The sequence below is a fragment of the Idiotropiscis lumnitzeri genome, chromosome 20 (genome assembly GCF_059441095.1).
Source record: "Idiotropiscis lumnitzeri isolate Australia: NSW breed Sydney's pygmy pipehorse chromosome 20, RoL_Ilum_1.0, whole genome shotgun sequence".
Taxonomy (NCBI): Eukaryota; Metazoa; Chordata; class Actinopteri; order Syngnathiformes; family Syngnathidae; genus Idiotropiscis; species Idiotropiscis lumnitzeri.
In genome coordinates this window covers 2,660,832-2,681,287 of record NC_142410.1, presented here as the reverse complement: position 1 = coordinate 2,681,287, position 20,456 = coordinate 2,660,832, and the positions used below count along the sequence as shown (strand labels likewise).

Genomic DNA, 20,456 nt, shown 5'->3' with positions numbered 1-20,456 from the left:
AAGAAAAGCATCTGATAAAAAAAAAACGAACATTTAAATGACTTGCAGCCCGAGCGGTGTTTTTGTCACTGCGCTGACGTTCAGGAGCAAAAATCATCACACTAACCGGATAACATGAATGCTTTAATTGGCTATTATTTTGCAAATCTATATTAGGCATCTCCACACAAGAATTATTTGCAATGATTTGTGCGTTCACTAGTCTAAACATGAGAATCTGGTGAATATTGCATTTGTGGAAGATGAGTTAAGCAGTAAAACCGTTTTAAGCCTCTCCATAGGAGCCCAGTATATATGAGAGCATGCTTTTGGAAAAAAAAAAAAAAAAAAAAAAATATATATATATATATATATATATATATATATATATATATACATATATGAGACAAATATGATATGAGACGATTTTTATAAGACCCTTCAAGACACCCAGAGACACTTTTGCATTGAAAAAAGGAACTCCTGTGTGCTGGTGGCGAACAGAAACCCCAACACCTGCTGTAAGGAAGCCGAGTGAGGTGTGCTTTACCTGCTAGAAGCACACTGGTGTCAGGAACGTGAATCCAAGGGCTGCCACAGAGGAGGTGGCAATTAGGTTCATAGTCGTGGTTAGCAGAGCCTTAGGAGCTGACGCAGCCGCACACCAACCACAACTGCCGTTCCGGTATGAATTCTTCTTATTCTTGGGTTCTTGTTCAATGAAGCAATTACCTTCCAAAATTCGACCAGAACACTTCATCTTCCAGGTCAGAATCGTTGAAATGATCACTGCAAATTACAATGCTCTGCTTGGATCAGGTTCACACCTTCTTTCCTTCAAAAGTAGCATCAGTGTCATTAACTCTTATGAATATTTATTAACAACATAAATTTTAAGTACAGGATTCGAAAATAAGTGCCAAATGTTTGTGTCATTCCTCAGTTCCTTTAAAAGTCCCAAGATATGAGTGTAATTCTGTGACAGGTGTGATAAGTAATTTTAATATGGTAACACAAATGCACTAATAATCGCAATGCCATGTTTTGACGAGTGGGCCTGTATAAAACATTTTTGCAAATAAAATTTGGTGGGAATTTTTCCTTTAAGCAACCAACTTGATCCTTTCTGATGATTTTCCCCTCATAACTCCTAAAACAGTTTAACAGTAACAACTACTTAAATAATTTAACAGTTATAAAATATACAGTTAATTTAATGAAAAATATCAAGAGAAATCATTTACCAAAACAAATAATTTATGTATATCATCGTTATTTACAAAGGTTAACAGTACAACTGTTACAAAATTGGTCCACACAGAAAAACACAAACACTCCATACATACACGATGATTCAAATACTGTAAAACGTGCGTATGAGGTATGAAGTCAGGTAAAATTTGGTTGTTCTTCAAAAGTTACAGGCAGTGACATCACATGGAATTCTATTTGTTTCAGGTACGGCAAACAATACAGATAGAGGAATAGTGTACGTTTCGGTTTTGACACAAGGTCATTCACAAACTCAGCTGTTGATACAGACAAAAATGACAATTAGCCCATTTTCAAAACAATTAATAGTAACACTCCTTTGATATCCTTAGAAATAGTTCAAAAAAAGTTTGGCATACTTAATACATCTTTACTCCTTTGAAAGAAGAAAACAACCTCTAAATAATTAGATTCATCCAGGTAATTTTATTCTCATTGAATTGATCGCACCTGAGTAGTTCTTGTTATCCTTGAAAATGGTTTTGCATCTCATCCGAGCAGGTTCCATCAGTTTATGCGCAAGGCTTAGTTCGCTAGCCTGAATGTTGGCGGGAAGCCCAACTATCTTCCAAATTAAAGCCACATCCCAAAAACCACAATTGGTATCAGGTATCACTCTTTTGCAACATCCGACTAACAAACATTCAGAGATAAGAACAAAATCTGACTGATGTCCGTAAATGTTCAAACTCTGTTTTTAACTGCGCGCCACATCACACTGCAGTACTATAGTTCCCCTTTCTGCCGCAACCGACACTCATTTAGAAGTCTTATCTACAAGAAGAGGGAGAAGAATGAAGACAACATAGGCCACCAAATCCACTGCAATGCCTTTGTCAGCATTTTCCTTCCTGACAACGCCACCTCAGCAGTCTCACGTAAACTTTGCACTCTTGGAGGATCCACTAATTGCAATAAATTCATGAAAACTCTGCATATCAAGAACAATAACCTCTCATTCTTTCTCCGTCGACATATACAAATTACTTTGCTCCTTAGGTATGTTTCAGTACGGTACTACGTACTATCGTGCTTGTTCACGTTCTGTATTTTTCAGATTAAAAGGCGTATTCAAAATCATTTCATTTTCTCAAAAATTGACAGTGCAGCGTATAATCGGGTGCGTCTTATGTTTGGATTTCGAACTGAAGTGGAAGAAAGTTTGACTTGTTTGCTGTACTGGTTTGTTTCCCTTAATACAGTACTGCGCCTTATAACCCGGTGCACGTTATAAAACGACCAATATATGGAAATTTCCAAAAATAGACCTGTTCACTGAGACTGCGCCTTATAACTCGTATAGTGCAAAAAATATGGCAAATGCCACATGAAACTAATAGTTGAGGGTGTGTTTGTGACTGAATGGTTCATGTATTACAGGTTGAATTCCTACTTCTGGCAAGTTAGGGTGAAACTTTACAAGTTTCGACTTACTAACAATCCATTTTGTTTGGATCTTTGGGAACTTTTGTACAACTAGTTCTAGAAGTCACAAGAGCAGGGAGAGAAGAGTGACAGAAACAACAATATTGTCATATGCTGTTAACCATGTTTCAAACAACACAACATAACGGTCCACTTCAACCCCGGTAATATGTTGAGAGAGAAACGCTGGTAAATACGAAGACCAGATACCACAAACCCAGAAAAGCAAGATGGGGTAATGGAGTCAAGTGCAGTGAGGAGTATCCTGATGCATATATGATGAAAGAGAAGCAGCACTCTCTTGAGGACGAAAATATACATATTCTTGACAGATGGTTTGAAAGAAGAGTGAGAAAGGCTATCGACGTAAAGGTGGAAAGACAGAAACAGAGGAACGCGACATCTCCCATATACAATGCCGTCCTTTTCACCACTTCCAAAGAGTCTGTGATCCAACCTCTCACAACTAAACACAACCTCAATTGGTCTTAAAGTGGCGCCAATACTTTCTTTAGAACTAGTGAGGGAGTTATCCTCCAAGAGTTACAGCCAGGGGACCCTTTGCAACGACCCTTGTTTGACCCTTGATACCATTCATGTTTTTGAGTTGTGCCTCTAACTTGGAGGACAAATAGATGGGTTTCTCACCCACTCCCAGGCTAGTGCTGTCCTAACTAGCCTTGTGCTTGAATTGATGAAGGACGCATGGTTGAGAGCCAAAACATCTTAGAACAGCACAGTTGCGGTCAATTCAATGTCCTTAAAAAGCTTCTGTAATTTTTTTTTCTTTTTTAGAAAACTGCATGCACACATACACAGGCAGGCAAAACAAGGACACACATTGGGTTTGCATATTTTTCTGTCACTGAGCAGTGAGCATAGAACAGTGGTACTGAACATTGATTTGTATAGCACAAGTTTCATCTTTTTCAAAGAGAGTTTGCTCCACATGCGGATTCATTGCTGTTCCCTACATTGGCATACTGAAATAGTAACAAGGGGTTTCCTGTCGTTAAAAAAATATCGCATCCTGAGAATATAAAATTTCTCAATAAAACAAATGATAGTGAAAATGTGGAGACCTTCACCAATCTCTGCAGATTTGCAGATGTTTCATACTTCATTTTACTGTTCTTCAGTCCTCTTTAGCCCATTTAGGCAAGGATCTGAATTGTGCTACTCAGTAAAAAGATTTGAAAAATCACACAGGCCACTTCATAAACGCATTGCATAGTTCTCAGATGAATATGTTTTACTCTCATCTAAAAGTACTGAAACAGTGAAGCCAAATTGCTTTATTGACTGATTTTTAGGAGAACAAAAAAGTATTGGAAGTATAGGTGTCCAAATTAATTGATTCATTAACTACGAATTGATTATCAAATGAATCATCTAGCGATCATTCTAGAGCAGTTGTTTAACTTCAAATTGTAATTATCCTCTGATTTCTATAGTCCTTTATGAAAGCAGATTATCTTTTGTGTTCCATCAAAATAAGACATTTGCAAACAGCTGCTTTTACTTTGTACTTTGGTAAACAGTGGACGAACCTGTAACAGAATCAGTTTAAAAAAGATTGGTGCAACATCAGTCCCTCTCGTATGATGGTGCTTAATTACACAGTTAGGCAGGGAGAGATATTTGAGGTTAATTTAAATTTTGTAAAGTATTAAAAAAAAGAATTTAGTGAACTCCGTTTTATTTACTCCCAGAGGCAGCTGACAACTGCTTACATTGCAGCAAAACTTATTTTGTATTTTTACTTTAAAACGTTGCTCATTGGCGAATTAAAAAATAATTTGTGCATTTAGCTAATTCGAACACCATATTAGTTGTACAGTTGTATTTTACAGGAAAATATTTCAAGGATCAAAGAAAGCTATTCGAACAGTCTTTGACTTGAAATATACTTCATATTTTTTCCACATTAACTCCAAGATTTTACTTGGGTAAATATCTGTTAGAAGCTTTGAACTCTCACATTTTCTGGCAGTGTGATGTATAAGTGTATTAGTTGTTGACAGAAAACTAATACTATCAAACAGCTGAGTTGACACTGACCTAATGCCTCCAGCTTTGACATTGTCAATGTAGGGAAGCCCAACATGGGTCTGATGCATAAAGTGTGGCTCTGCCTACAAAGAAAACAATTCTTGAGGCAAATGAGTCAGCGTTATTGGGAGTGAATGTGAGTACTCGAGTTAATCAACCACAGTGTGGCGATGCCAGGCTTTCCTCTTGTCCCACGTGTTCACGGCTGACCGCTGTCGAACAACAGAGGAAGATGCTGCGGAGTTGTGATCAACTAATACCGAGTACGAGGTTTCCCCCTGGACAAGACCAGAGACTGGTCCGAGTTGTGATTCATGATTACGGGCGCCTCCTTTGTGCAACGTGATGACTTCCACTTTCTCAGCTTTCCACTCTCTGACAATATCACCCCTCTGGTCCAGGTTAAGGTCAAAGTTCATGGACAATGCCTTAGTCCTTCTGCCTTCGGATTTCTTTTTGACGATTGGCACTGGGTAACTCCAGACTAGTTGCAGGTTGTTTTGATTTTTTGAAGCCTGGCAGAGGTCTCGAAGCCTCGTTGGGAAAATCCACAAGGGGAGTTTGGATCGTTCCCTTGTCAAGTTTTGAGGACTGGTCATAGATAAAGGTGTCGGATATGTATAATTTTTCCGGTTGTATGAGTAGGCGAAGCTGTGCGGACAGACTTGTGGTACCGCTGTGTCATGCTTTTTAGACTTTTTATCATTGGCTGCTTGAAATTCCTTTTCTACTACATCGCCTTTCACATTCTTTTCTCCTAGATTTACTACGTTTCTATTGTCAACCATGCTTTCTTGTGTGAGAATAGAAAGTTCTGCATTGTCTCTTCCAATCATTTCTTTCCCATCCACTTGTTCCGGTTCCCCATAATTGCCGTCTTGCGGAGGTTCCTGCAGAGAGCCTTCATCTGAACTGCTGTCTGGGAGATGGCCACTGGGACATTTTTTACGTTTACGGGTCACGGCAGAGACGATGGATGTGGACAAGATCTCCCTGGCGTTCAGGTCTTTAAATGAGCTCAAAGAAAGCTGAAAGGTTTGGGTAATGTCATTCAAATATTTGAGTTTCAGTCAGTTATGTAATTCGGACTTATTTTTGCTTACCTTTGTCTTAACTGAATCGCTGGTGGTGGAATCTAGGACGAGATGACCAAAAACAACAAGAATTGGTATTACTATAACATGTTTAAGATATACATTAGCGATTATGTACGACAATTAAAAACAACAACACACAGAGAGCACATATATTACATTTATAATTCAATTTCTTTTCAATTATTTTCTCATAATTCCTCAAGACGAAATTAAACTCGTACTCTGCTGTATGTTTCTCCTACGCATTATGAAAGCATGCAAAAAAGATGTCAGAGTTAAAGGGACACGCATGGGCACCTCGAGAGTAGTCAGGAAACAGACTAACATCTCTCCAAACATACGTTGCCATTTTACATTTGTTCGCAGAAGCACTCAAACCGTGATGCTCCGATTCCTTACAGAAGAGCTTCTGCAGACCCGATTATAATCTATCAGGAGAACTCAATCAGTTTAGTCTAACATTTTATTGATTCAAGCACCTGAGACAGTTTGAGTTCACTTTTGAGATCTGCAACAAGGGTGAGGCATACCATAAAGACTGATGGAAAGAAACTGACAACTGACACACAATGTAACACCAAACAAACAAACGAAAGGAAGGCCTGGTCCTACCGAAGAAGCTGATCCACTGTTTCAGCTAGGAAAAAAAAAAGTAAAGAAATTTTTGGAAACAATCTATTGCATCTAGAAGATTCAGATAAGTAAGGAAGTCAGAAAGTACATGTTTGGAAGTTCCAAAATTATTGTGGATATTTCTGGATTTACACTGCGGGTTCCAATTCCGATTAAGTGCCGACATTTTCCAGTTGCAATTGTATGAATGTAAAAATTGACAAATAATTCAATCACTTGGGAGCAACAATATTAACACGTTATTGGAGTCGTGGTCATTCTTAGGCCAAATATATCACAATTTTTTTTTTATCAAAAAACAACACACAAAAAAAGAAAAACTCAGTAAGTTAAAGGCGCCAAGTTTTCCACCTCTGAGCCAGTTTCCCTTAGCAACATGAAATTTGATTGACATGGACAAACAAAAGTCTTACAACCAAGCCTGATAAACACAAAAAGTCATTTCGGTTTGAAGCAGCCATTTTTCATCAGAAAGGAAATTTTGAATCCCAGAAATGTTAGATTGCTCCCAACACTGACCCAAGTTACAAAATATGGAAATTGATAAACAGCAAAACACTTGAGTTTTTCCATCATTGCGTTTCGGCGGAGCGTGGTAGCGTTTTTTGGGCGACTCCACAACGTCAGAGCTTGACCGAATATCTTGTGTGCAATAAAAACCTGGTTGTAAACACATCTCTGGTCAGTTGTATAAGGCAATGTACAGCACCAACCTATCGGTATGATGCAAAGATGGACAAAATCGCTGTGACGTCTCTGCTAATGAGTGAAAATAATATGACCATCGGGACATATGTTCAACCAAGATATGTCCACTAATCAGCAACACAGGTGTCCTCAAACATTTATTCACTCAGTTGGCCTATTTAAAAGGTGACATGTAGTTACTGTGCTGTTTAGTGGCATGGTGGGTACCACATTGAATACGGATCAGATGAAGCAAAGGAGAGTTGTCGGGAGATTCGAAAGACAATTACATCCAAGGATGTTAAAGGTAAAGGGTATGTCACAGAATTGTAGTAATTATTATACTTCTTAATTTTTAAAACATTAACAACATTGTATTGTATGACTTAAAGAGTTCAACATTTTTACTAATTCTTGATCAAACAAAAGCAGGAAGCAATTTAAAGTAGCGCAACTACTTTTTCCTATAGCTCACATTGAGCCAGGCCCCTATCAAATCATGCGCCAATTTCTCCCTTTTTTGACTTTAACTTAAATGTAAACATATGGGTTTCAGTGTCAAATGTTTGATGTATGTGTCCCCACTAGACGAAACACTGTATTCTGATTATTATTGCGTGTGTGGAATGAGAATTAAGAAGCATATTCCACCTGACTTTTTAAGCAGCACTGCCCCCTGCTGTCGACTGAAATTGACGACAAAGTACCCATGGGCAAACCTTGTGAATGTCAGCAACTTAAAACGGGTGGTTCTCTTGCGCTTCCTTAAATAATTTATCTTGAATTAGGCTTAACTGGGAAACAATTTAATCAAACCTGTCTGACCTTGATGCTATTTAAACAGAGGAAGTCCAAAAACATCCCCAGAAAGTCAAAACGCAACTGTTTATCCAAAATCAAATTCTGTCTGCATAAACATTTGGAACACTGTACTTTATCCAATTATATAATACAATACAATTCAACCTCATTTATATAGCGCATTTCACCACAGTTGAAGCTGTAACAATACGCTTTCCATATGGGTCATATAAAAGAACAATAGATACCAGAAGAACAGCAGCAATTAATTAATTAATCGATCAGTGTGAATGTTGCCGGATTTTTTTTAAAAACGAAACAACACCCCCTCCTCACCTGATGTTTCTCCTGGCATACCTGGCCTGCCAATGTTGCACAACAGATGGTCAATGTTGGGCATGAGCTGCATTTCCTCATCTGGCGCTTTCTCTTGCTTTTCAAGCTCTCCACCAGAGAAGAACCAGTCACACTAGACAAAGAAACCAGGACAACATTACTGCAAGGTTACACATCTTACTGCAAAGCTGAACTGTCTTCATGCAAGTGGTCTCCAAATAGTACTGCAAGACTTCCGCTGAGTGAGTATGAGAAGGATGAACCTTAAAATGCACCAAAGCTTTTATAGTTCATCTCAATTTGACCTTTGAAATTTGAAATGCACATGTGCAGATGTTCAATGTTTTAGGATTTTTGCACAATTGGCAGTTTTCCAACAAGGAGTAAAAATCACGACAGGAATTGACCAAGAATTTCCATGGACGTCCACTTCTATGACTTTCAATATCTGCCTGCTGATGACAATGTGAAACATTAAGATTACAGGCCAGTTCCCTCAGAAAACTTCCTGTTTGAAATCTTACACTGGCAAGGTCCTTTTGATCAATTATCAGTTTCGTGATGGGAAAACAAAGCTTCCTGAATCACTGGTGATATTTTGCACTCCTCTCAATGGTGCTCTTGGTTTAAAGATAAAGGGCCATCAAGAGGAGTCAAAAATAATCATGAATGCTTCATGAAGCTTCATTTATCCATCACTGATGTTTAGGGTCACGGAAAGCTATCCCTTTGCGCGAAACGTATACTACACCCTGGACTGGTCACCACTTAATCACAGTGCACCACCTTACTCAATTCTAATCAGTGAAAATTAATTAAATGAAGTACTACACGGATTGAGTGTGATTTAAGAATTTCCTGTTGTGTTAAATTGGTGGACGAAGTCATTCATTCTTACGTGTAGGATAAGTGTCTCTATTATTTTGTAGCGGTCAGGCATGTGGGTGACCATATCTGTCATGTTGTCCTCCGATGTCCTCACCAGTGTCGGACCAAAAACCAGAGCCAGGTTTCTTGGCTCCATCTGAAAGTGGTGTATGAAATTTTATCCATCATCATTGTTTTCAAATGGCATGCGACATATTTCTCAGATCCAAGATTAAAATTCCAATACGTCAAATGTGGCGCTACCTTATTCTTTTCAGAATGATCTGCAACTTTTTTTAGGTGACACACTAAGAATTTGAGGGTGTGGTAATAATGATCTGGTAGGTCATGAATCTGGAAAGAAAAAAGACATCATGGCAGAAAATGATAGCAATCTCCGCTGATAAAGCTTTAGTTGATTGGTTAGACAAAATACCAGCTTTTTCATAGTCTTCAGGCGGTCACTTGTGTCTTCTATCCGATTGGCACCAATGAAGTAATTGTACTTGTCTGCAAAAAGATATGTTAGGATTATGTATTTATTTATTTATTTTACATTTCCACAACCACACAACTTGAGAATGTCTTTACGCACCATCAGTAAACAGTGGCTCAGGCAGTTTTCGGAAGAATGCCTTTAACAGACTGCTGATTACGTTCAAATCCTGCCATCTCTGTGGACACGGAAGAGAGAGTTGTTTTTTTTCCCTGCTGCCCACTTAATAAAATCAGCGCTGATCACAAAATGATTCAGACTATAATGTTTATGCAGATTTCCTTTGATTTGTGTGTGATGTACCTCCTCAGCTGTGTTGATATCAAAACCCTTATTCAGATGATCTTGCAGGTTGGACACCATGGCATTGTTTCCTGGCACCCGGTAGATTCCGGTGTACTCTAGACCTGTTGCTTCGACCACACTGCAACACATCTCCACAATCTGGGGAACAAACTGGAGAGACAAGAAATACGATGGGAATGTCTGCAGTGATAATTAGAAGTGCTTGATTACAAAGAGCATTTGAAGGTGAATAACAGCCACATTTTTTTAAAGGAATTTTTTAGTCTTTCTGCTTCTCTCATCAAGATCCACTCCACAGCACTCACATGATTTTTGATATTTCAAAAGGATGTTAGTGAGCTCTAATTCATAATTGTTTGGGTATTTTTGACAATGGTAGAATATCAAAATATATATACTGTAATTTCACAACTATAAGGGGCATTTAAAAGTCTTAAATTTTCTCCAAAATGTACGGGCGCCTTATAGTGCAACGCGTCTTACATGTGCAGTGAGTTCCAAAATCTGTAAATGTTATGTGACTTTGATGAGCACTCTGCTTGACTGACTGTGAGCATTTCCTGGAGACATGATGCTCCTATAGATATTTTCATTTCTAACGAGGGCAACGAGACTGACTCTGACAATGTCAAGAGCGAACCTCGCGTGTTAAATATTTCAATACTTCAATCAAGTATCACCAAACTCAGTTTTGCTCGTGATGCCTTGCAAAAACATACGCTAGCATGTATGCTAGCGTATGTTTCAGCGTGCATGCAATGTACCGTATGTTTTAAGATAGCGTATGTATTCCTATGTCTGCTCCCAATAATACGGTGAGCCTTATACAGATATGCCACCTTTTAATGCGGAGTGCCTTATGATCATGAAGGCAACGGTAACATCTGCAAATTACATACAACAGATTGGTTTTAACAAGGAAATTGTTTTGCCATAAAAAATTGCCATAATTTCATACCTTGTATGAATGTAACATCAGTCACCAGCATAGAGAATTTTAATCTCATCAAAAAACATCCAGCAATAATGGATGAACCCATGTTGGTTACCATACCATACCCATATGACATATAATTGTTTTGACTGATTTTTTTTTTTTGCGAGTGGGCTTACTTTGTGGTTTATCGCCGGCTGACAGTTTTCAAGGCGCACACCAAAAGCCTTCGGATTGTCTGTCTTCTTGGATTTCTTCATGATATTGATGCCCCATGGTGTCTTGTTGTCAACTGAGAGCATAAGACACACACGTTTTACATTTGCAGTCGAAAATTAGTACAGATAAAAGCTATAGTTTTATCAAAAATGCCCATTTATGTATAAGGTGTGACTTTGTTGTTAGGATTAAATAAAGAGCAAAGACGTGTTTGGACTCACCGATTTTGGATAATCGATTCACTGAGGTGTTGTCGTTCTTAGCCAACAGGAAGGGAGGCATCATACGGTGAGTTTTAAGGGAAGAATCTGGTTTGGTACCTGTAAGACTGTGGCAAATGACACAAAACATTGTTAAAAGGTGGTAGTAAATTGTTAAAAAAAAAAAGACAAACAAATTAAAATACAACACTGCTGTGTCTTCCAAATGCTTCAGCATATGCTGTTTGTTAAATTACCTAAGTCAATGGGATTCACTGCAAGAAAAATGTTTTTATCATCAACACATGAGCCTCTATAACAGGGGTTGGAAACCTGTGGCCCGGGGTCATTTGCCGCCTGCTGGATGATATTTTGTGGTAGATGTACTTTAGAGAAACGTTTTTGAAAAGCATTTGAAAAGCCCAGAGCGACAGTAGCTGCCAAGGGACAGTCATGATCAAGTTCTGCTATATTTAAGTTACTATTCTTACCTCTGTTTTCTGTAGTCATTCAGCTTCTTGTTGATAAGAGCCTGTCTTGAGGAACCAATCTCCTAAAACGAACGGAAAGAATCAATTTAATCATTGACCACCTCAACTGTGAGTTCATTTACCAAGATTGGAATTTGCCCTGATCTGACCTCATTGTCAATCTTGCTGTTCTCCCTAATAACCTTGATCCATGCCAACATCTCGTCCCTGTTTTCAGCTTGGAGGAGATACTCGCAGAAGTCCTGTGTCATCAGTCTCAGGGTGTGCTTGCGCTTTGTTTCGCTATAAGCAATGTCGATCAGGCAGCCACTAATGCTGATCGGGGAATGCTCATCCAGACCTGAACCAGGCCCTGTCCCGTGAAGAATAGCCTCCCTTTTGTCTTTGTAGGGGAAAAGCGTATGAGATCGAAGCACGAAAAAGAGGCGTTTCCAAGTCCGCATACTGGTACCAACTTTCTACAGTTAGGAAAAAAACAAACAATTAAGCAGCTTCATTGCTTAGGCTTTCAAATCTTGTTGACGATATGAGTGTGTCTGTTCTTTAGCAGCGTATGATAATGACCAGAAGTGGGCATACCGTCTGAATGACATTCAGATTTGTCAGTCCGTCACTAAAGACGCCGTTTTGCTGCCGATTAATGAATGACGGTACACTTTTAAAAAAATAACAGACTAAGCACTGATTAATTTTGTTAGTCCGTCAGAGTTATCATCAGTAACCGTGCCAAGTACCTGACGGACGCCCGTTTTGCTGACTGACGGACGAACTGACAATTACGATTCAGCTGAGCTTGAAAAAAATGACGGACTGACAAATGACAGCTGTGCATTTAGGCCGATGTCGTATGACGACTGACGGACTGAAAAAATTTAGGAAAATGCCCACCTCTCATACAAACTGGATTATCATATTCAGATTTGGTTCACACCTGAGTTGGCAATAAAGTAATCTCTGATCATTTACGGACGGTTGCCACAAACAATCGTCAAGCAGGAAAAACTGAACGCAAAACGAGCGATAGTCCTTGTTTGTCCAGCTTCGGGCCAGCATATAAATTTTGATTGCACATGTGAGCAGAGGTTATAAGTGACGCAAATAACACTGCATTGAGTGATTTTTTTTTTTTAACGCTTTAAATTATTTAAATTAAAGACTGACAATGTTCCTTGGCATCACATTAAAATGCATTTGTTTACTTTCTAGCCAAATTGACCAATAATTGATGTGAATGAATGAGCAGAGAGTTTTACCTTCCCCTTGTCGGTGAGAATCTGTTTGTAGTGTAGCCAGCCTTCCTTGCAGATGTCACTGAAACTGATGCTCCCCAGTTCCGAGGTGGAGTGGCGCTTGGACCGTGCCTCCTCCTGGGCTTTCAAACTCTCGAGGGACTAACACACAATACAGTATATTGAACAAAAGACTCACTACGCATGTGCAATGTTGCCCGAAACTAAAAGAATGAAAAATAAAGCCGCAAAAACTCACCCCATCAATGAAAAAACTCTTGACCCTTTTTGGTATTTTCCTGGAAGACATAAATACACATGGAAAATCACAAATCCTCCTCCTATATTGCGGGTCTATTTGACCCATTTTAAAGATAGAAATGCATACGAAAATACAATATGAATTAAAAGTAATTTTTCCGTCTTTTTCATCTTTACTCTAAAAACGCTCGGGTCAAAAATAACCCTATTTGGGTAAAAAAATGGAACGATCGACGAATTGAGTCATTCTGACCCACCTTCATTTAGTGGATAGGCTCAAATTAAAAAACAATTTGTGTGTAAAAGAAGACTAGATGAATGTCACTAACAATCTAAGGACAAAATAATTAAAAGGTTTTAAAAAACAATTACAGCAATGTATAACAATTTGAAATGAAATTCTTGTTTTGATTGGTGCAATGTGATTCAAAGATATCATGGAGGCTGGAGTTGGAGTGGTCAAAAGATACATTAACTGACAAGAAATGTGCGACTGAAGCTATTTCCTGTAGGTACTGGTTTAAGAGGTTGGCGTCTATTGTTTTCTCATTTCTAAATTGCATCTGATGTTTTGTTTTTGGATGTGGGCCTGCTAAAAGCAAGTCCATAAACATGACCTGATAGTCATCCATCCATTATCCAAGCCAGTTCTACTCACGAGGGTCGCGGGGGTGCTGGAGCCTATCCCAGCTGTCTTCGAGCACCCTGAACTGGTTGCCAGCCAATCGCAGGGCACACAAAGACAAACAACCATTCACACTCAAAATCACACCTAGGGACAATTTAGAGAGTTCAATTCACCTACCATGCATGTTTTGGAAATGTGGGAGCGCACTGGCGTACCCGGAGAAAACTCACGCAGGCACGGGGAGAATATGCAAACTCCACACAGGAAGGGCGCAGCCGGAATTGAACCCACAAATTGTGAGGGGGCCGTGCTAATCAGTCACCCACCATGCTGCTCCACCTTATAGTGAGACATGCCCAAGTCAGAGACTTTCAGGTTAGTAACGGGAGCAGTGTCTGTGATATCCAAATCGACAGTATGAACGTTTGTGTGTGCCGGTGCTACAACATGTTGGGTGAGCTGTCAACAGTCGAGGAATTGTACTATGGAAGGCTGCACAAAGTGATGTAGCAGAGGATCGCGGACAGAAATGGTTGTGATGGACAAATGAAGCACATGTGAGAATTTTTTTACTTGTCTAGATAGTACTCTTTAAAGATGCAGTGGAAATTTAATGAATGAATTTGGATTGCACTAGCCTTTTTGATGGTCAATCTAAAAGTTTGGAGGCAGAACATAAGTGGCTCAGCGTAATGCGACGGTGTGGAAACGGAAATAAAGCTGAACTAATTATCTGCACCGTAGAATCACATTTATTGAAATCTAAACATGTGAGTGCCCAGTGGTGCGTTGAAGGGGTTTTGAGAGCTGAAAATTATAACGTTAAACTCCTCACAGATGTATGTCACAATTCATTGTCTCTCACACTGGAGGAAAAAAATACAGTTTATGGTGCAAGAAAAAAACATTTCAGCTTTTAAAGTCTTGTGTCCAGGCTTACGTGAAAACATGCCCCTCCTCTTTCAAGGTGTTAAGACCCTCATCACAAGACTTGGATCGCTCTGTAGAAATGGCCAGCAGATAAGAAGAGCGGCGTCCTTTGATGCTGCCTGGTAATACAGCAATAAAAAATGAACCAACAGCAGGTACAGGGATAACGCAATGTATTACAGTAAAACACAAATGGAAAAAATTTATTTATATCCACATCCTCTTACTTTTCACATTAACAATATTTGCGCATTCTTATCACTCACAATATAGTATCAAGACACTGACATCAGATAGGGCAGTAGAAAGGTGTATGGGGAGTGGCACTTAACGAAAACAAAAAAACTGATTCAAAATGGACTTTTGTCAAACAATAAAGTGATATGTGCAAAAAAAATTTAAATAAATCATCGCTCTCTTGCCCCTTCTTGTCCCCCTAATTTGATTTCTAAACCATCGCGCCAAAGAAAACCACTCAGAGACGTAACAAATTGTCATTTATTTGCACTCGCAGGAAGATTGCTGCAGCCTCGCTCTGACTTTTTTCCTTGAGTTTTAGGAGCTTTGCTCAAACTATGGTGTATTAGTCTAGTATTTGAACACTCAAGGCCGGTCTTGGGTTTTCAGACCAGTCTTGAGACAAAATTTTGAAGGTCGAATTCTTGTCTCAGACTCGACTCACAAAAGCCATTGGGCCCTATTTTGGTAGAATGTTGCCCATGCGCTCGTCATAAAAATGATTGGAACTTCATTTCCGTGACAACGGAAGTCTAGTCTAGAGTGTTTGGGGCAGTGTTAGGGCCAGTGTGGGTGTTCCGGTGCACCGCTGACCTACGATCAGTGCACCAAGGCCGTCTCCAATTGCCCCTGTCAAATGCATGGCAGACTACATCAGGAAAGTGGAGAGCTTGTAGTTTACTTGCCAATGTCATTGCACAGACCCAAGCGGACCCCCCTGATTTCGATGCAAATGAGGAATGCCACTAGGATTGGCCGGGAAAAGACTATTTCCATCCCACTACAGCACAAAAGGCTGCAAACAATGTGACGGTTGACGGTGTCAACTAAAACACCACCAACCTTGGTGGTAATTTGACTTTTTTGGGTACTTCAAAATAAAATATGCCAGCTGCCCAACAGCCATAAAGTAGCTGAATTCTAGCAGCAGTCTTATTTGGGTCTCTGCACACCTATGATCTTTCTAGATATGTTTCAGTTATGTCTGTACCGTTAATATACTGTCATAGAGTTAATAGCAATATTTTTTGTATGTGAGTATCATATGACTGAAAGCTTTCTGAGTGAAATTTGAGACAAAGCTTTAATTAGTGAAATTAACACAAACCTATGAAGGGAATGGAGGAGAGGGAGTTGAATGCCTGCTGCGCCAGGCTACCATTTGTGCTGCGACTGCAGCCAGGACCGACGGAGACAGGAGAGGGGCTTTCACTCAGTGACTCAGGTGACTGGGGACTCCTAAGAGTTTGAGCAAGGGTTCTGTGACACAAAGGCCGTTTTAGAGAGATCGGGGAGATGACATCTTGATTGCACCCCATTTGAGTTCTGTCCTCTGATGCAGGTAGGGTGGTTGTCCATTGTGATTGTGTCACCTTTTCTACTTCATTGGTGGCAGCAGTGCTTCTGCTGTCTGGACTGCAGCTGAGGTGCGGGCCACAGTTGACTGGCTCTCTTAAAGTCGGAGCATGCTGGAGGAGACGGTGAGTTTCAGGAGACATTAGCGGGCTGGCATTTTTGTACCCGACCAACTCATCTGTCATTCGCCTTGTTTGAGGCTCAGCTACCTGCTGACCTGATTGCTTAACACAAGGAGGCACAGTGGAGGACACTGTGGCTCTTTTGAGTTGGTGCTCATTCCCTTCTGTGGCTTTCTGATCCTTTTGTTGGCTAATGTTTAAAGATCTATCTGAGCACACTGGGACCATTACGGAGGCTTTTTCTAGTGTTTCAACGGAGCGGCCATAGTTATACTCATATTTTGCATAAGCTGCCAGCAAACTCTCTGAGCAGGACATGCGTCCTGGTCTTGAAATACCACCCCATTCCCCAAGCAAGTAGGGATCATGAAACACTCCAGAAGTTTGATGATGAGACAAGACAGTCTCTCGCCTTTTGGTCTCTGCAGAGACAGTGGCAGCATATGTCGGTCCAGAGTACAATCCCTGAGGTATACTGCTATGGCGAGTGGATGGGTGCTCAGTAACTTCAGCTTGGCAGGAGTACCAGTCTGACAACGCTTGATGGCAGAAGGAATCAGTATGAATGTGACCAGAGGCTGGCAGACTGCTTTTGCGAGGCGGAGTTGCCAAGGCAATGGCAGCATTGTGATTGGCAAAGTGAAAGTCCAGTGCACTGATGGCTGATGAGGAGCGGCCGCGGTGCCTCACTGTTGTGACAAAGTTATCACTGACATCTTCAGGCGTTCTTATCCGCTTATTTGTTGGAGAAACCACATGGTGGCTGTCCATTCGTGAGGTTGTTGGGCTGGGTCTGCACTGACAGTTGTCCAGGACGCTAGTAAGTTTGTGGCTTAGCTGTGAACCAATGGAGTTGGGATTCGTGGTATAACAATAACGAAGCGGGGGCTCATGGAGATTATGGTCCTTGACTGAAAATGTCTCATTGTCTCTCAAGCAGGTCTCCTGGGAGTACGCCTAAGGACGAACATAATGAAGGCAGTGTTATTGAGGAAGGTTGAGCGAGTTGAAAAAGGAGCATTCAAAGGACATCGAAGCAAATGCTAATGATCATTGTCAGGTCCATAAAAATTGGGACATCGACACAATTCTCATTTTTTGTCTCTATACACCACCTCATTGCCTATGAAATGAAATAAACCAGATCAGCCTTAACTGCAGACTTTTAGCTTTCATTTAAAGGTATCGCTTGCATAATCAGGTGAACAGTGTAGAATAAGAGTTTGCATATATGCCTGCAACATTTTCAGGCATCAAAAGTAAGAAATGAACAATTAATGTGTCAAATGTTCACTTGTTAATACTTGGTTGCAAATCCATTGCAAAGCAATTATAGCCTGAAGTAGGTAATGCATAGACATCGCCACATGCTGGATTTCACCCCTGGTGATGTTTTGCCATGCTTCTACTTCAACTGTCTTCGGTACTTGCTTGTTCTTAGGGCATTTTCTTTGCAGTTTTTCTTCAACAATTGAAATGCATTCTTTATTGGGTGCAGGTTAGATAATTGACTTGACAATTGCCTAACATTCCACTTCTTTGCCATAAAGAACTGGTTGCTTTCGTAGTGTGGTAGAGATAATCGCCCATCTGCACTGTGAAAGCACTGTTCAATGAGTTATGAAACATTTGGCTTAATATGAGCAGACAATATTGCCCGAAACAATTCACAATTCATGCAGCTGCTTTTAACAGCAGGCACATTCAATAAATACCAGAGGTTTCCACAGTATTTACATTCATTGCACAAGTAGAAGTATAGGTGCTGGGAAAACTATGACATGTCTGGCAAAAGCATTGCATGTCTGGTTCAACTGTGTAAAGACACCCAAGAATGGGTGAGAGCAGGGGTCCTCAGCCTGTTCCTCGAGGGCCGGCGTCCTGCCTGATTTCCCTCTCTCCTTGCTGCAACACCCTTGATTCAATGATGCAATAATCAGCAAGGTCTGCAAAGCTAGATAACTACCCTGTTCATTTGAATGAAGTGTGTTGCAGAAGACAGAAATGGAAAGCAGCCAGGACACCGACCTTCGATGAAAAGGATGATTTCGACCCCCCCCCCCCCCCAAAAAAAAACAGTGTATCAAGATGTATGGACACAGTATGTAACTCAATAAAATCCAGATTCAAAATAATATACAAGAGCAGTGAGAAAGAAGGAGAATAACAAGATGAATACTCACACTTATCAACTGCAGGACATCTTTATCTTTTGGCATAACTGTAAGCTCCAAATAGTTTTCACTGTAACAAAGCAGAAACAGAACCAACATCATTCGGAGATGAATACAAAACCTACTTGCACAGAAAACCCACTGACCTGTTTTGAATGAGTTGAATCACCTGAGAGTAGGTTTTTCCTAGAATACTCTCCCCATTGACTTTGACTAGCCTGTCACCTGAGACGTACACACAGACACACACACCCCACGCACGCACACACACACAAATTGACACGCTTGAAACAACCCATGTGATGAGTTAATTACTTTTTGGACATTTTGGACATTTACCAGTGCAGAGCCCAGCTCGATGAGCGGGACTATTTTCTTTAACGCTCTTCACAAAAATGGTGTCCATTGCCTCCAAATGACACTGCTGACCACCTGCATCAAACACACACTACGGTCAGTAAGCCCGAACTGAACAAATGATTAACAGTTTGGTTCAGAATTATTTGGATAAGACAGGTCTAGTCAGCTCGGCATGGGCACAAGATATTTATTGAGGCGGTGTGAAATTTTAAGAGATGGAACAAAACATATAGAGTAGCAGTTTGAGAAGTTTTAGTGATCCTATTGGTTTTTGAAAGCAGCATTCAGCATCTATCTTTTACATTCAGCAAACCACAACCCTGCTTACCATAAAAAAATGACACCCGGTTTTGCCACTTAAATGGAAGTGCATGAAGGATTATTGAAGCTATATAATCTGTGTAGCCAGCAAACCCCCGACAACCCCAACATGGTTCATAACTTTCTAAATACTTGTTACACAACAAATTCAACTTCAAAAATGTAAAATGTAGAATAAATACAAAGATGCAGCCTGCAAGAGGAACGTGATTACAAACCCGGAAGTGAATGATTATGCCGTTCTCACGGGCGGGAACCACTCATGTGCATTATTAGTGCCCGTGGTTTTGTACAAAGCCTCGGAGTTCAATCATATCTTTGAAGGATTGCGTCCTACTGCAAGATCACCAATATGAATGCGTTTCTTTTTTTTCTACTTTTTTTGATGAATATGTTGGAAAAATATACACACTGAAGCAGCAAAAAGTGAAGCGTGAAATGGCGAGGGATTACTGTACTTCCACAATGTCTTTCACCATATTCAATCTGTAAATACGCTTGGTACCCTTCTTAAATGTTTTATAATGTATAGTCAGAAAAGGGCACGTGACCCTTTTTTTTCGGGCAGGCCCCGCCCTCCAGTCGCTATCTGGATACCCATCCAGCCTCTACCCTCCGGCCTTATTCATATAAATTGTCAGCCCCTGACCAAGTCATAATATAATCGGATAAAAATGTTTAGTGTCATAACTGACAACAAATCTCGACGTATAAAAGCCTGTAACACCTGGAAGACAGTCTCTCAGGACCTTCTCTCACATTGGGATGCGTGCCACTGCGTTTCGCTTTTCCCTGTGGATCAAAGTGGTTTGTTCTCTTCGGCTGTTTTTCCTTTACTGGGTGCCATGTGATTACGTTGGACGGAGTTGTGTTTTTTTCTTTTTTGCTGCTACCCCTGCTTCCTCCAAGAGGAGGTTATCAGTGGGACTGGGCTGCTCTTGCTTCAGAACCCCGGATGAGTGCCACTGTGAACCATGAGTACAGGGTCCAGTTCCCAAATTGCCCCCTGTCTCCAGCCTGGTCATGAAAACTATCATCAGAAC

General features: G+C 40.3%; 1 protein-coding gene across 7 annotated transcripts in view; it reads right to left on the bottom strand.

Annotated features, from left to right (window-relative positions):
* Positions 1-1,218: 1,218 nt before the first annotated feature.
* Positions 1,219-20,456, bottom strand: part of LOC148317103 (rho GTPase-activating protein 23-like) — a 72,514-nt gene continuing 53,276 nt past the window's right edge. For 5 of the 7 annotated variants that reach the window (XM_088284262.1, XM_088284263.1, XM_088284264.1 and 2 more), the window contains 19 exons: positions 19,072-19,164; positions 18,879-18,957; positions 18,742-18,802; positions 16,189-17,515; positions 14,854-14,962; positions 13,284-13,323; positions 13,049-13,186; positions 11,945-12,253; positions 11,796-11,857; positions 11,326-11,432; positions 11,065-11,177; positions 9,949-10,101; positions 9,745-9,823; positions 9,586-9,659; positions 9,414-9,503; positions 9,181-9,306; positions 8,283-8,415; positions 5,832-5,863; positions 1,219-5,756 (listed from right to left, as the gene is read on the bottom strand). In XM_088284262.1, coding sequence (XP_088140388.1) covers positions 4,878-5,756; positions 5,832-5,863; positions 8,283-8,415; positions 9,181-9,306; positions 9,414-9,503; positions 9,586-9,659; positions 9,745-9,823; positions 9,949-10,101; positions 11,065-11,177; positions 11,326-11,432; positions 11,796-11,857; positions 11,945-12,253; positions 13,049-13,186; positions 13,284-13,323; positions 14,854-14,962; positions 16,189-17,515; positions 18,742-18,802; positions 18,879-18,957; positions 19,072-19,164 — 4,004 coding nt within the window. In that variant the 3' untranslated portion in view covers positions 1,219-4,877. Of the gene's footprint in view, positions 5,757-5,831; positions 5,864-6,437; positions 6,463-8,282; positions 8,416-9,180; positions 9,307-9,413; positions 9,504-9,585; positions 9,660-9,744; positions 9,824-9,948; positions 10,102-11,064; positions 11,178-11,325; positions 11,433-11,795; positions 11,858-11,944; positions 12,254-13,048; positions 13,187-13,283; positions 13,324-14,853; positions 14,963-16,188; positions 17,516-18,741; positions 18,803-18,878; positions 18,958-19,071; positions 19,165-20,456 lie in introns of those variants that run through there. The other 2 variants (XM_088284266.1, XM_088284265.1) reach the window with 2 other exon arrangements.